Here is an 11795-nt window from a genome sequence, read left to right as displayed (position 1 = left end):
AATGCAAGTTGTGTTCTTGTGGCGAAGAAAAACGAGTAGTATTGCTTTATTCAAATTGTTGTGAATCAGAAGCAGACAAAAAAATGCTGTTTGAAAAAACAAAAAAAACAATTTGTTACGTCATTAATATGCTTGTCAGGCCACATCCCCTCTGCTCCACTCCATTCGAAAGGATCCACTTGTAGACGACTAGATCCCTGTACATCTTTGCTTTCCTGGTCTTAGCTGGCATCTGGTTCAAAACTGAACAGCTGGATGGCTCCAATGTTGCTTGCCATTTTTGTTGCACCGGTAATGTTAGGTTGGGGGTGTGAGGGGCTGTAAGCTAAAGGTGGAGCGTGTAAACAGAGAACTCTCAGTAAGGTGAAGGTGAACAGTCCCCCCCTCAACTTGGAGGCAGATTTTCTAATGAACTCCTGCTACTCTGCAGGAACTATATCCTAGAAAAACAACAGTTTTTATTGGTTGAATGTTATAAATCATTCAAAAATTATGTGAATGCTATAAAGCATTCAACCCCTTGTTAAAGTATTCAGCTCTTTCAGTTTTTTCCAGCTATGACTTTTGGTCCTTCAAATCCTTGAACTTTTCAAGATTTTCTCCTCCGTTGAAATACATGGGGAATCCTTGGTGGGTCCCGAAGCTCGCTGGTTTGAGACCTGGTGCTGGCATTTTTCACAAAAAATATAATTTTTGTTATTGGGCTGTTTTCACTTTATTTATGGTCAACTTTGATCTTTTCTTTTGTCTTTTTCCAGTTCTCAGCTTTTTAAGTTTCCTTTTCATTCAGCAATATAGCATTCAACCCTGCATTTGTCAGTGTATAGTTCTTGTTTCCATCGCTTTTGTTATAATCCCACATGGCAGCTGACTAAATTTAGGTAAAGTCTCAGGAAATTCACTTTCCTAAATGTTAAGTGGAGGCTGTCTGCGTGATAAATGTTGATTTCATTCACCTGTGGACATGGAATTGATCGGAACTCTTAAATTCCGTTATTTGGAGAGGTGAGCGAACACTGTTCATGAACTTGTGGGAGTCTGTGATTCTCCAGCATCTTGAAACTTTGAACGTGCACGTAGGAAGTACCTCTCCCATCGGGGACGCGCCACATGACGTCAGCGGCTTGCCGCGCTGTGATGATGGCGGTGCGTGAACGCGCAGCAAAAGCAATGGCTGCTGTGGATAGGCGAGTGCCTAGCCTCGATGATTTCGTGGGGCAGAGCTGGACGGCCTGGGCGGACTGGGCCGGTGTGAGCGGCGCAGATGGTAAGGGAGCACCGAGGAGCAAACACGAGCCGCCGCGAGGCCGTTTAACTGAATCCCCGCAGTTAATTTCCTCGAAAACGGAGCGCGGGGCTAACCGTGTTACCCAAACAAAGACCTGCCGGGTCCTAGCGCGGGCTGGATGCCGGGCTCCTGCCTCTCAGATCTCGCTGCCTTTGGCAGAAATGAGCGGCACTCCTTCAGGCGTGTCCGCCACTGTGATGCAGTGTGGGGGGCACTGTGTACGCTGTCCCCGGTGTGTGTGGAGGGGGTTCATTTGGGGGACTAGCCGGACAGCGGAAGAGGCTCGTGAGCACCGCAAGGCGAGCAACTTCTTTCCGCCGACAGCTAGCTAGCTGTTAGCCGCTAAGGCTAGATGGAGGACCGGGACAGTGAACCCCGGCCCTGCCTTGCTATGAACCGGGGACGCGTTTGTGTCCTCTTCCATCCTTGCCATTAACCCCCTCCGCGCATTCCTTAATCCGGGTGATCTCTGATCCTGGAGCTGTGGGATCAGCCCGGGACCGAAGCTCAGTCCCGGGCTGCTCCAGAACCATCACCAGCTTGTTTGTAGTAGGTCACCTGATGAAACAGGTGTGTTCAGTCAATCCGCGCCTGGAATCATCTGATCCAGCTGCAAGGAGTGGGGGAGGTTGTTGCAGAGATGGCTGATGAACCAGCCTGATGGTGGATGGATGTTCAATCTGTTCTCTACATGATCATCCTGTTTAGGTTCTGCATCATCCAGATCAACCACAGTCAGCAGTGGTCCAGCTGGATGACCTTTACCAGTTACTGAAGACACTTGTAGTGAAAGCGCTGTTAATAATAACAAAACACCACCTTTCTTCTGTTTTAGAGTTGATAATAAAGTTGTAGTGATATGTAAATGTTGCCCTCTGCCCATCAGCTTTGTTTTGTGTCTCTAAGATTTCAAACTCAACACGCAAACAAGTGTGTTTCAGGTGCATTAATCCCAGCCTGACCTCCAGGATTCAGATACGTGAACTTTTAAAATCTAGCATCTTGTCAATCAGTTCAAAGTCAAATCAATCATCCAGTCGCCCCCACACTGGGCAAGGATCTCTGAGTTCATCTCTGATTGGTCTTTGGTGTTTCAGGGCCGGACGCCGGGGACTGCAACAAGAACGGGAAGAAGGCTCCGGAGGCCATGTCGCTCAGCAAAGAGGGTGAGGGAGCCTCGCTTTATGGTTTTCACGCTGATGCTTTTTCAACGCCTATGTCAGTAATGTTGGGTTGGGGGTGGGATGGGGCTGTAGGAGAGCGCGTAAACAGAAAGCTCTCGGTAACGGGAAGATGAGCGGGGTTCCTCCAGTCTAACACTTCCGCCCACGCCCAAATTTCTAATGACATGCTGCTGCTCTGCAGAAACCATGGCCTAGAAAATGACTCGAGTTTTTTGATTTTGGCTAAAAATGGCATAATCATAATTAAACGACGACTGGGAACACTTTGAAAATAGCCCAAAGATGATCAAGAGTGGGTTTTTGAAATCAAATTTAGATGAATTGATCATTGTTGCTATGCTGGGCTCTGGACCGTCTCTCATGAGGTGGACCTCAGATCTTTGTGTTCCTCTAGTTGTTGCCGTCGGTTACACTCAGGATTCCTGTATGACCTTCATCTGATCGTTGTGGCTAACAGGCGCAGGTACGGTGGATAGCCGTCAGACCTAATTGGTGCTGGTGACATTGCCACATTACTAAGTTAATTTAATGTTGCTTCATTGCATGATTTGAGTCAATATTGATTCATGTTTAAAGTTTTCTGTAAAAAAAATCCATAGTTTTGGGATACAAAAATGTTTTTTTTGTTTTTTTGTTTTTTTAGAATTATCAATGGACATGGAGAAAAATAAATTTTGTACAATAAAGACCAAAAAGAACATGTTTTCTGCCTTGTACAATAAAATTAATTAAATAAAAATCCAATTATGAATTTAATAAATGACGTTTAAAGGGCCTATGCCGTGCCCTTTTGAGCTTTGAAGTGTGTTTTAATGTTCGTTCCAGTGCCTCAGAGATCGAGTCGTCTTTCTTCTGGGTAGCAAAATGAAGCGTGAAAGTAACTACTGTTTTACAAAAACATCCTTCTTTACTGTGCCAAAGGTAATACATTATCTTATATATGGATGTAGTTTACTCTGAAAGGCTTAGAAAAAGCCTGATATAGGCCCTCTTAAAATCAAATGTTTTGATAAAAAAGCTTTTGTTTTTAAGTTACTGGATGCAATCGAGCCTTGCTTCAGAGGTTTGTTCACAAGAAGCCTTCATCTTCTGTAGGCTCATCCTCACTGCCTCTGGTATCAACATGTCAGGCCTGTTCACACAGCCTGGAGCGTGCAGACACATCTCTTTTCTGCCCCAGAACAGCTGGTGGCGTTCTCAAGCTCACGCTCGTGTCCTGAGGCTTGAGCATCTGTGCTCTCCCTACAGACATGTCCATCTTTGGCCTCTACCCCGGCCACGATGACTTCTTCCTGGTGGTGTGCAGCCATTGTGGTCAGGTTGTGAAGCCGCAGGCGTTTGAGAAGCACTGTGAGCGCAGACACGGTGCCCTCGCCAAGCTGCACGGCCGCCTGCGCTCCCCCGCTCCGGCTCCTACGACCCAGAGGCCCCTACAAAGCTACTCTCCTTCTCAAGGGACCAATGCTACTACTGCTGCTTCAGCATGGGAGGGCCGCGGCCAGGGGGGAGGTCAGATACGGGTGGCCCCTGCCTCACCCTCCACCCCTCCCCAGTTTAAACACTCCAAGACCTCCAAGGACGGACTACGGTAAGAGCAGAAAGACAAATTTGTGAAGCTAGGCAGGCCTGGTTCAGGGCGCTAACAGCCTCTGTTTCACCGTTGTGCTGCTGTGCTGTATCAGAGGAGCGGATGCAGTAGGCCGTCAACTTCAGTGCCGCCACAGAGAACTCTGGTGTTACAGAGGTTAGACAGAATCTGTCTGGACGGACACACCGGCACAGGGGACTCTCTGATGTTCGGTTTGTGAAATGATGTAGAGGATTTAAAATGGGTTTAGATTTGTGCAGCAAAATATCTGGGTTAAAAGCTACTCAGCCTCTTGCTGATAATGAGTTCTTGTTTTGTAAAAGGAAAAGAAAAAGTTGCATGAAATGGAAACGGATGATACGTTACTGTGTTGCACAGAGGGAATGAACTAGATCATTGATTTTCCGCCTGTCAGTCTTCTCTTAAATGTTCTGGGTTTCCACAGTTTCAGCATTAGCCTGTTCAAGTTTCTACTGCTCTTCTGTGCTTGTCATCTGTTTTTCAGCATCGCAGCTCTGCGAGCATGATTCTATCCTTTCAGTCAACGATGTACATGGTCATTAGTTGTGATATTATAACAATGAATCTAAAAAAGCATTTAAAATCCACCGTAAGCCGTTTTAGAAATGGACAAACCGAGGTTAATCTTCCAGATTGAGATTTTTTCTGCTTGTGTTTGCAGAGTTCAGGAAGGTTTTTAATTAACTCTTTAACATCGGAGCTTAAGCAATCAACAAAAATCTGCTGATTCAGTCACAGAGAAAAGCAGCTTTAGGCTGTTATGCAACGCTTCACATCAGTAATGTGTTGCGTATCGGTGCAAAGCAGCTTCGCTGATATTTTCTCTGCATCAGAATCGGCCTGAAAAGGTCGAAGAGTTGCGGTATCACAAAAGTGTGTGTGTGCGTAATTTAGGAGTCGCCGGCAACATCTCTGAGTTTGAAGAGTTAAAAGCAACAACCCCAGTCAGTCAGTTCTTCTGTCCTTCTTGTGATCACATTGCAGTCAAATACTGTTAATGAAGTGATGGCTGAAGAAGACTGTTCAAGTTTGAAAGGAAGAACGGAGAGAATTTAACGCCACCTTGAGATTATATCTGTAAAAGTTCTTATCCAGGTGACATCTTGAAGTCGAGTCATGGCTTCTGGACTTATAATCTTCTTTATTTCACCCCTCATTCAAGTGGCTTCATCTGTTTTGGAGATTAGTGTGAACACAACACAGGTAGAAACACAAAGAGGGAAGACAATGATAGACTCATTTCACCATCTCTCTGTGTGAAGAAGCCTACGGTCACCCTTCACACAGCTGAGCTCTTACTTTCACATGTTTGGTGATCAAGCTGATGAAGGCCCAAGGTTTTGGAAGAACGGGCGAACAGAGTCTCTGATCCCAGAATCGGAGTGGGAGGGATGAAGAGAGGGAATCTAGCTGAGATGGATGCAAACATCACAGTCGTGAAGAGGTTCTGTTGAGTTCAGATCCAGAGAAAAAAAACGAGGTTCATCTGTGAAATAAACTCATTTTTTTGATGAGGAGCAGAGTTCTACAAATATAAAACCCAGACCCTATTATAAAAACCAGAAACAAGGTGCTAACATGTGTCTCACCCCCTTTTTTTCCCCCTAGACACTCCCCCCATGAGAAGTTGTCCCACAGCAGCCACACCGACTCGTCTGTTTTCAAACCCCCGCCGCCTCTGGATCCTCCGCTCATATCGCCGCCTCCTTCCCTCAGAGATCCACCGTGGCCGCACGGGGGCGCTCCTCCCGGCCGGCCTGCTCCCACCGACAGGCCCCCCATGCAGAGGAAAGATGCTGCTCAGCCCCCAGCAATGACAGGCCCCTCCCGGGTCCCAAGACCGTACAACAAAGTGGCCTCCAGTGAGTAATGAGAAAGTAACTGTTACTTGTGTTGGTGCTGAAGCCTTTAGAGGTGACGATGGATTCAAATGAAGCCTGGAGTTAACCAAAGACTCTGTCTCCCCATGGATGAAGGTGTGTGTTGAACTGTGACACCCTGAAATGTCCTTGTCCTCAGAGAGGGAGTGTGACCTGGACAAGCACTGCGGAGTCCTCGACCCTGAAAGGAAGAAGATCTGCACTCGTCTCCTCACCTGCAATGTGAGTCTCTCAAACATCCATCTGCTGCTCGGGGAGGTACCCCCACACAGTTTTTATCAGATGGTAGCATCTAAAAGGGATTTTCTTTCAACATTTTTCCATAAATTCAAGCTGAGTTCAGCTACAAAACAGGATTCAGTTGATTCTCAAACAGCCTGAGGACACCATCACGTCTGCCTTTTTCTCCTCCTTTTCTACCCTCTTTGTTTTGAAGCGTGCTACATGTTACGGCGCACGCCTTTATGTGTGCATGTGCTGATGTAACCTACAGTTCAGGTGTGTTAATGGAACATAATCCCACAATCCTTTAAGGTCAGGGTGAGAGCAGAGCGTCTGCACTCCATATTTTGGTTTTCCTTCTACTTCCCCCTCCTGACCCAGCCAGGGGCGAAGACCCAGCCAGGGGCGAAGACCCAGCCAGGGGCGAAGACCCAGCCAGGGGCGAAGACCCAGCCAGGGGCGAAGACCCAGCCAGGGGCGAAGACCCAGCCAGGGGCAAAGACCCAGCCAGGGGCAAAGACCCAGCCAGGGGCAAAGACCCAGCCAGGGGCAAAGACCCAGCCAGGGGCAAAGACCCAGCCAGGGGCAAAGACCCAGCCAGGGGCAAAGACCCAGCCAGGGGCAAAGACCCAGCCAGGGGCAAAGACCCAGCCAGGGGCAAAGACCCAGCCAGGGGCAAAGACCCAGCCAGGGGCAAAGACCCAGCCAGGGCCACAGACCCAGCCAGGGCCACAGACCCAGCCAGGGCCACAGTCCCAGCTTCCCTCTCGTCCTTCTTGAACTTCAGTCAGCCAGATTATAAATTGTCTGTCCTCCTCAGATCCACTCCATCCACCAGCGCAGGAAAGTGGTGGGTCGCAGCAAGAACTTTGATCAGCTCGTGGCTGAACTGAAGACCAAGGTTCGGGAGAAGGGGGCACAGATGCTCGAGGGGGGCTCTGTGAGTGGGCACTCCCCCAGCCCTGAAGCCCCCAGGGAGCAGGCTGGCGTCCCACACTGCAGGAGGCCTCTGGCCAGCCTCCCGGCCTTCAGGTGGGCAAGATCACAGCACATTTGGGAGTTTATACTTTTACTGCCATGGTGTGTTACAGAGGAAGTCGGATGTAATGAGAGCACGATGTGATGAAACATCCCATGTATTAAAACTTAGATCTTGTCTCCAGACAGCTGTTGTCATGTCACTGCTGTTTTTTTTTTGGGGGGGGGGTGGGATTGAGAGCTAAATGTGTTCAAAAATCCTCAAACTTTGGTCCCACTCCGTCTTGCAGTCGGTCCACATCTGCAGCAGAATGCACTATCGAGGAGGAGAAACAGCGGCAGGAGGAGGCCGTGCTCCGAACTCCCTCCCCGCTCATCCACAAACACATCTCCAGTGATGAGAGCGAGGCAGAGGACGCTGAAGAGCTGTCGGAGTTCTCCTCCTCTTCGTCACATCCCAGACCAGCAGCGGTGAGCCGCCTTCACTTTCTATCGACTCGATTCTTGGTGTTCTTCCATCTTCGGGTTCAGGAGTTGGAAATATTGAAGGTTTGAAGAAAGTAGTTCAGGACTTTTAATTCCTAAAACTAGGTTTCATCCTAGAGTGCGGTGCATTATCCACATCTGAAACTATGCCGTAAAACTCATGAAGAGAAGCCTGCTGGTTAACGTCTGGTCATGGTGGGCGTCGGTTACACCTTGACCTTACAGAAAGTGCTCTTCAGGGTGATCTGTAACTCACTCCTCTTTGTTTATAGCTTTGCACCTTCGGCAGCCACTGCTTGGGTCACGGCATCTACACCTTTGACAGGAGGCTGCACCACCTGCGGGCCGCATTCAGCAGCATGCTGGAACAGCACATCAGCGCGCACCTGTGGAGGTGAGACAGGCTGCTGAGCCTTCAGAGGTTCAAGTCGAGAAAAAGTCATCTCAATAAGCTTCTTTTCTGCTGCAGACAGACCCTTAGAACTCACCGTCTCACCTGCTCGGTGAACGAAAAAGGTTCTCCAGAGCAGCTGTGACATCATCAGCTAAAGAATTTCTCCAAAATCAATTTACTTAAGTTTTGGGTTTATATTCTTGGACCTTTCTATGTACAGCTCCTTTCACACACTGGTTGATCCATCTAGCCAATTGGTATTTCTTTAATTAATTCATTTTTAAGTCTATTTGCTTCAACTTTCATCATCTTTTCATTTATTATAGTTGATTCTTGGTCATTTAAATGATTTATTTTAGGATCAGGGCAGCATGGTGGTGCAGTGGTTGGCGCTCTTGCCTCACAGCAAGAAGGCCCCAGGTTCAAGTCCTGGCTGGGGAACATGAAAAACACAACATCAATGGGGGACCTTTCTGTGTGGAGTTTGCATGTTCTCCCCGTGTATGCGTGGGTTTTCTCCGGGATCTCCGGCTTCCTCCTACCATCCAAAAACATGCTTCATAGGTTGATTGGCAACTCTAAATTGACCATAGATATGACTGAGAGTGAATGGATGTGTGATTGTGGATATTCTACCCTGCGACAGAGTGGCGACCTGTCCAGGGCATCCTTTGCCTTCGCCCATAAGTGGCCGGGATAGGCTCTGGCAGCCCCGTGACCCCGAAAGGGAAAAACTGTATAGAAAATGAATATAATGAATTTAGGTACCCTGTACATTTTTACCTGTTAATGCTAAAGGCTCAATTCCCAAATTTGAGTTTAACAATGAAAAATAAAGATCAGATGTTCCACAGGTAAGACCTTGATCCTTGGAAATTTCCAATATACTATATTAAAGGGGACTTTTTTGAGGTCAAGTTACTTCAGGCTTTCCAGATGAAATGCTTTTGAAGGAAGTTTTTAATAATATTGTTTGTGATCTAAATAATTAGATTTGCTTCTAATACCACTTTTATCAGGACAAAGTCATCTTCATCACTTAAATGTTCATGTTTACTCATCGTCATGTTCCAGGAGGATACCTCAGGCCACAGACCTTCAGTCCTCACCCTCTACCAAAGCCTGCACCTCCTCCTTATCAACCCCCCCTACAGGACCCTGCTCCTCCTCATTACACTTTAAGGTTCGCACAGGAAGTCATATTAGCTCCTCCCTAAAAAACTCATTGTCCCCCTCCAGCCGGGGGCCAGGGAGACCGACCCCCGGATCGGCTGTGGAGAATTCTGGAGGGGGCAGCTTTGCTCGGGCTCATCCTGAACCTGGGGGGAAGCCATCTATGGTGCGTCCCGTGGGTTTAGGGAGGCACAAGAATCCTGTGGGACGGCCCAGCAAGCAGATGATGAAGTTACGGGAGGAGGCCACCACTGCTGCTACCGTGCGCAAACGCAAGGCCCCCTCCCAGGAAGGAGAGCACTCTGGCCCCGACAGGAACTGCATCGTCCTTCAGGACCGGGGCCGCCCCCACTCCTCCCCGTCCTCTTCCAAAACTCCCCCCCATTCCCTCCTTCCACACGGACAAACTAATGGCACTCTATCTCCTAGTGGCAAGCCCCGCCCACCACCACACCCCTCAGACTCTCACTCTCCTGCTGCCAAGGCATTGTGGACTTACAGACGGACACACCCCCCAACGCTCCACTCCTCCCACCCAGAACCTTTAGCCACAACAAACTCTCACTGCAAGGTGGGGCCAGGAGAGGCGGGGCTGCACAGTGGTGGGAGGGGCTTCGAGCAGCAGGGACTACTAAAAAAACGCAAGCTTGGTGGCCTGGAGGAGCCTTCATCCAAACCCCCTGCACAGCGCCCCCCGTCTTCATCCTCCTCCTCCCAACGCTCTAACTTCTACTCCTGGAAGGACAGTAAGGGAGGGGGGCTAGCGGGAGGCGTAGAGAAGAAGCTCAGCGCACAGAAGGTATGTGTGAGGATTCTTTTTAGTCATCGTATTGCAAACTTAGTGCAATACTTGCCAGATTTGGGCAAAACAGAAATGAATGAGGGCCAGCTTTCCAGCCTGATTTTGTTAAACACAGTGTCATTATATAAGAAATTATTACGTAGTGTTATTTCAATTTGTTTACTCCTTCCATAAATCTAGTCTTGCAGTGGACCTCTGATCTGAAAATTGCAGGTTTGGCTCTCAGTGTCCAAGATGCTGAACCTCACATCTCCTGGGGGTTATAGTTGGTGCCAGTGTAAGAATGTGTGTGCATGGATGAATGTGGGTGTGATTGCAGTGCTTTGACATTAAATCAAGGTAGAATAGCACTTTATCAGGATGCACAACTTACCATTTCACTAGCTGTATCAAAGTAAATGTAAAAATCTACAAGTACAGGATCTGTGTAATTATTTGGTCAGTGCAGCTTACCAACTCAGAATATCTTTTGTAGTTTAGGGCCATTGTCAGCACCACAAGAAGGCTAGGACAGGACAGTTTCCAACAGGAAGAAAGACTAGAAAACCAGAGCGGACCTGGCTCCATTTACCAAGGTGTAATGTGCAGAGTGGACCAGGCCACAACAGAAAGGACCTAAAAAAAAAACCCAGCCCCATGGGGACATGAACTTTGAAGTCTCATCAGCAGCTCTTAACTATATAATTTCCACCACAGCTCCATCTCCTTTGCTTCATTTCACAACACTGATAGTCTGTCAGCACAGCACTGGTGTCAGACGTTTTTTTTACTAGAACAGCTGACGGTGAGGATCAGTCAATTGCGTTTGCTTCTTTTCATGGTCTTGGAATCAGAATCAGAAATACTATATTGATCTCACACATGGGAAATGTGTTTGTTACCGTTGAAGTAAAACATGAATAGTACACAGAAGATAAAATAGAATATAAAAAACAAAAGAACGTAAATGAATGTAAACAAATAAGGTTGTATAATGGAATACAATGGAATGGAGGTACAGTCTGTCAACAGATCAGCAGGAATACAAAACCTTAGCTGCAGCTCTTCTTAAGCACAGATGGGAGCCTACTGCAAAATGCCAACTGATGGACCCTTTAACCTCTGTTTTTCTGTTCCTCTGCAGCCAAAACTGCACCACTGAGCGTCAGCCTTAAGATGCCTCTGCCAGGGAGCCTACCCATCTGGTCCTTCAGGGAGGGACCCGAATTGACCTGTCATGCAGTGAGGCCACAGCGCTCTCTGTGGGTCCACAAATACCTCAACATGTCTGGTTATGCTGCTATATTGAATATGTTTGTTTGTTTAAAAAAAAAAAGATTAAAGATGTCCTTTTCCACACAGTTTCAATCCCATACTCTTTTAAATCGTTTTCTGCTGGCACAATAAGATTCTAGTCAGAGCACTGCTCATGAGCAAAATGTATTTTAACTCTTTTTATTTATTTATTTATTTATTTTTTAGTTGTCCCTTTAAATGTTATTCTTTTATAGTACATCATTTTTAGTTGATATGTCATTTTTTGTGCCTTATTGTTTCTGACTGTATTATAGATGGGTGGGTTTCAACAGCAGCTTGTTTGAATAGATTAATACTAAATTATCCCTTAATGGTTTGAATAAATACAATAACACTAGGAATCCAAGAAAAAAGCATAGACAGTAATTTTTAAATATAAGAGTATTAAATTCAACAAACCTTAACTAACAGAGGAAACAAATTTAACTGTAAAATAAGGTAGCACTGTCATTGAAGGTTAAAAAATATAGATGACATTTGTTT

The 11795-nt window shown here is 46.9% G+C and overlaps 1 protein-coding gene across 2 annotated transcripts; it reads left to right on the top strand.

Moving 5' to 3' along the window:
- The first annotated feature begins 1005 nt into the window (after nucleotides 1-1005).
- atxn7l2a (ataxin 7-like 2a) lies at nucleotides 1006-11356 on the top strand. 2 transcript variants are annotated; one of them, XM_011475217.4, is made up of 10 exons: nucleotides 1006-1267; nucleotides 2386-2454; nucleotides 3721-4060; nucleotides 5690-5943; nucleotides 6101-6183; nucleotides 7004-7215; nucleotides 7452-7632; nucleotides 7920-8041; nucleotides 9116-10013; nucleotides 11140-11356. In XM_011475217.4, exons 1-10 carry the CDS (start codon nucleotides 1111-1113, stop codon nucleotides 11155-11157), a joined length of 2334 nt encoding a protein of 777 aa, XP_011473519.1. In that variant the 5' UTR covers nucleotides 1006-1110; the 3' UTR covers nucleotides 11158-11356. The 2 variants fall into 2 exon arrangements, with proteins under 2 accessions (XP_011473519.1, XP_023810855.1); XM_023955087.2 differs by having other exon boundaries at nucleotides 1109-1267; nucleotides 2195-2454.
- The last annotated feature ends 439 nt before the right edge of the window (nucleotides 11357-11795 follow it).

Source organism: Oryzias latipes, chromosome 5, assembly GCF_053564925.1.
Source record: "Oryzias latipes strain Hd-rR chromosome 5, Olatipes_Hd-rR_3.1".
NCBI classification, from domain to species: domain Eukaryota; kingdom Metazoa; phylum Chordata; class Actinopteri; order Beloniformes; family Adrianichthyidae; genus Oryzias; species Oryzias latipes.
Note: the sequence above shows the minus strand (reverse complement) of the source record. Positions and strands in the feature narration are given on the sequence as shown.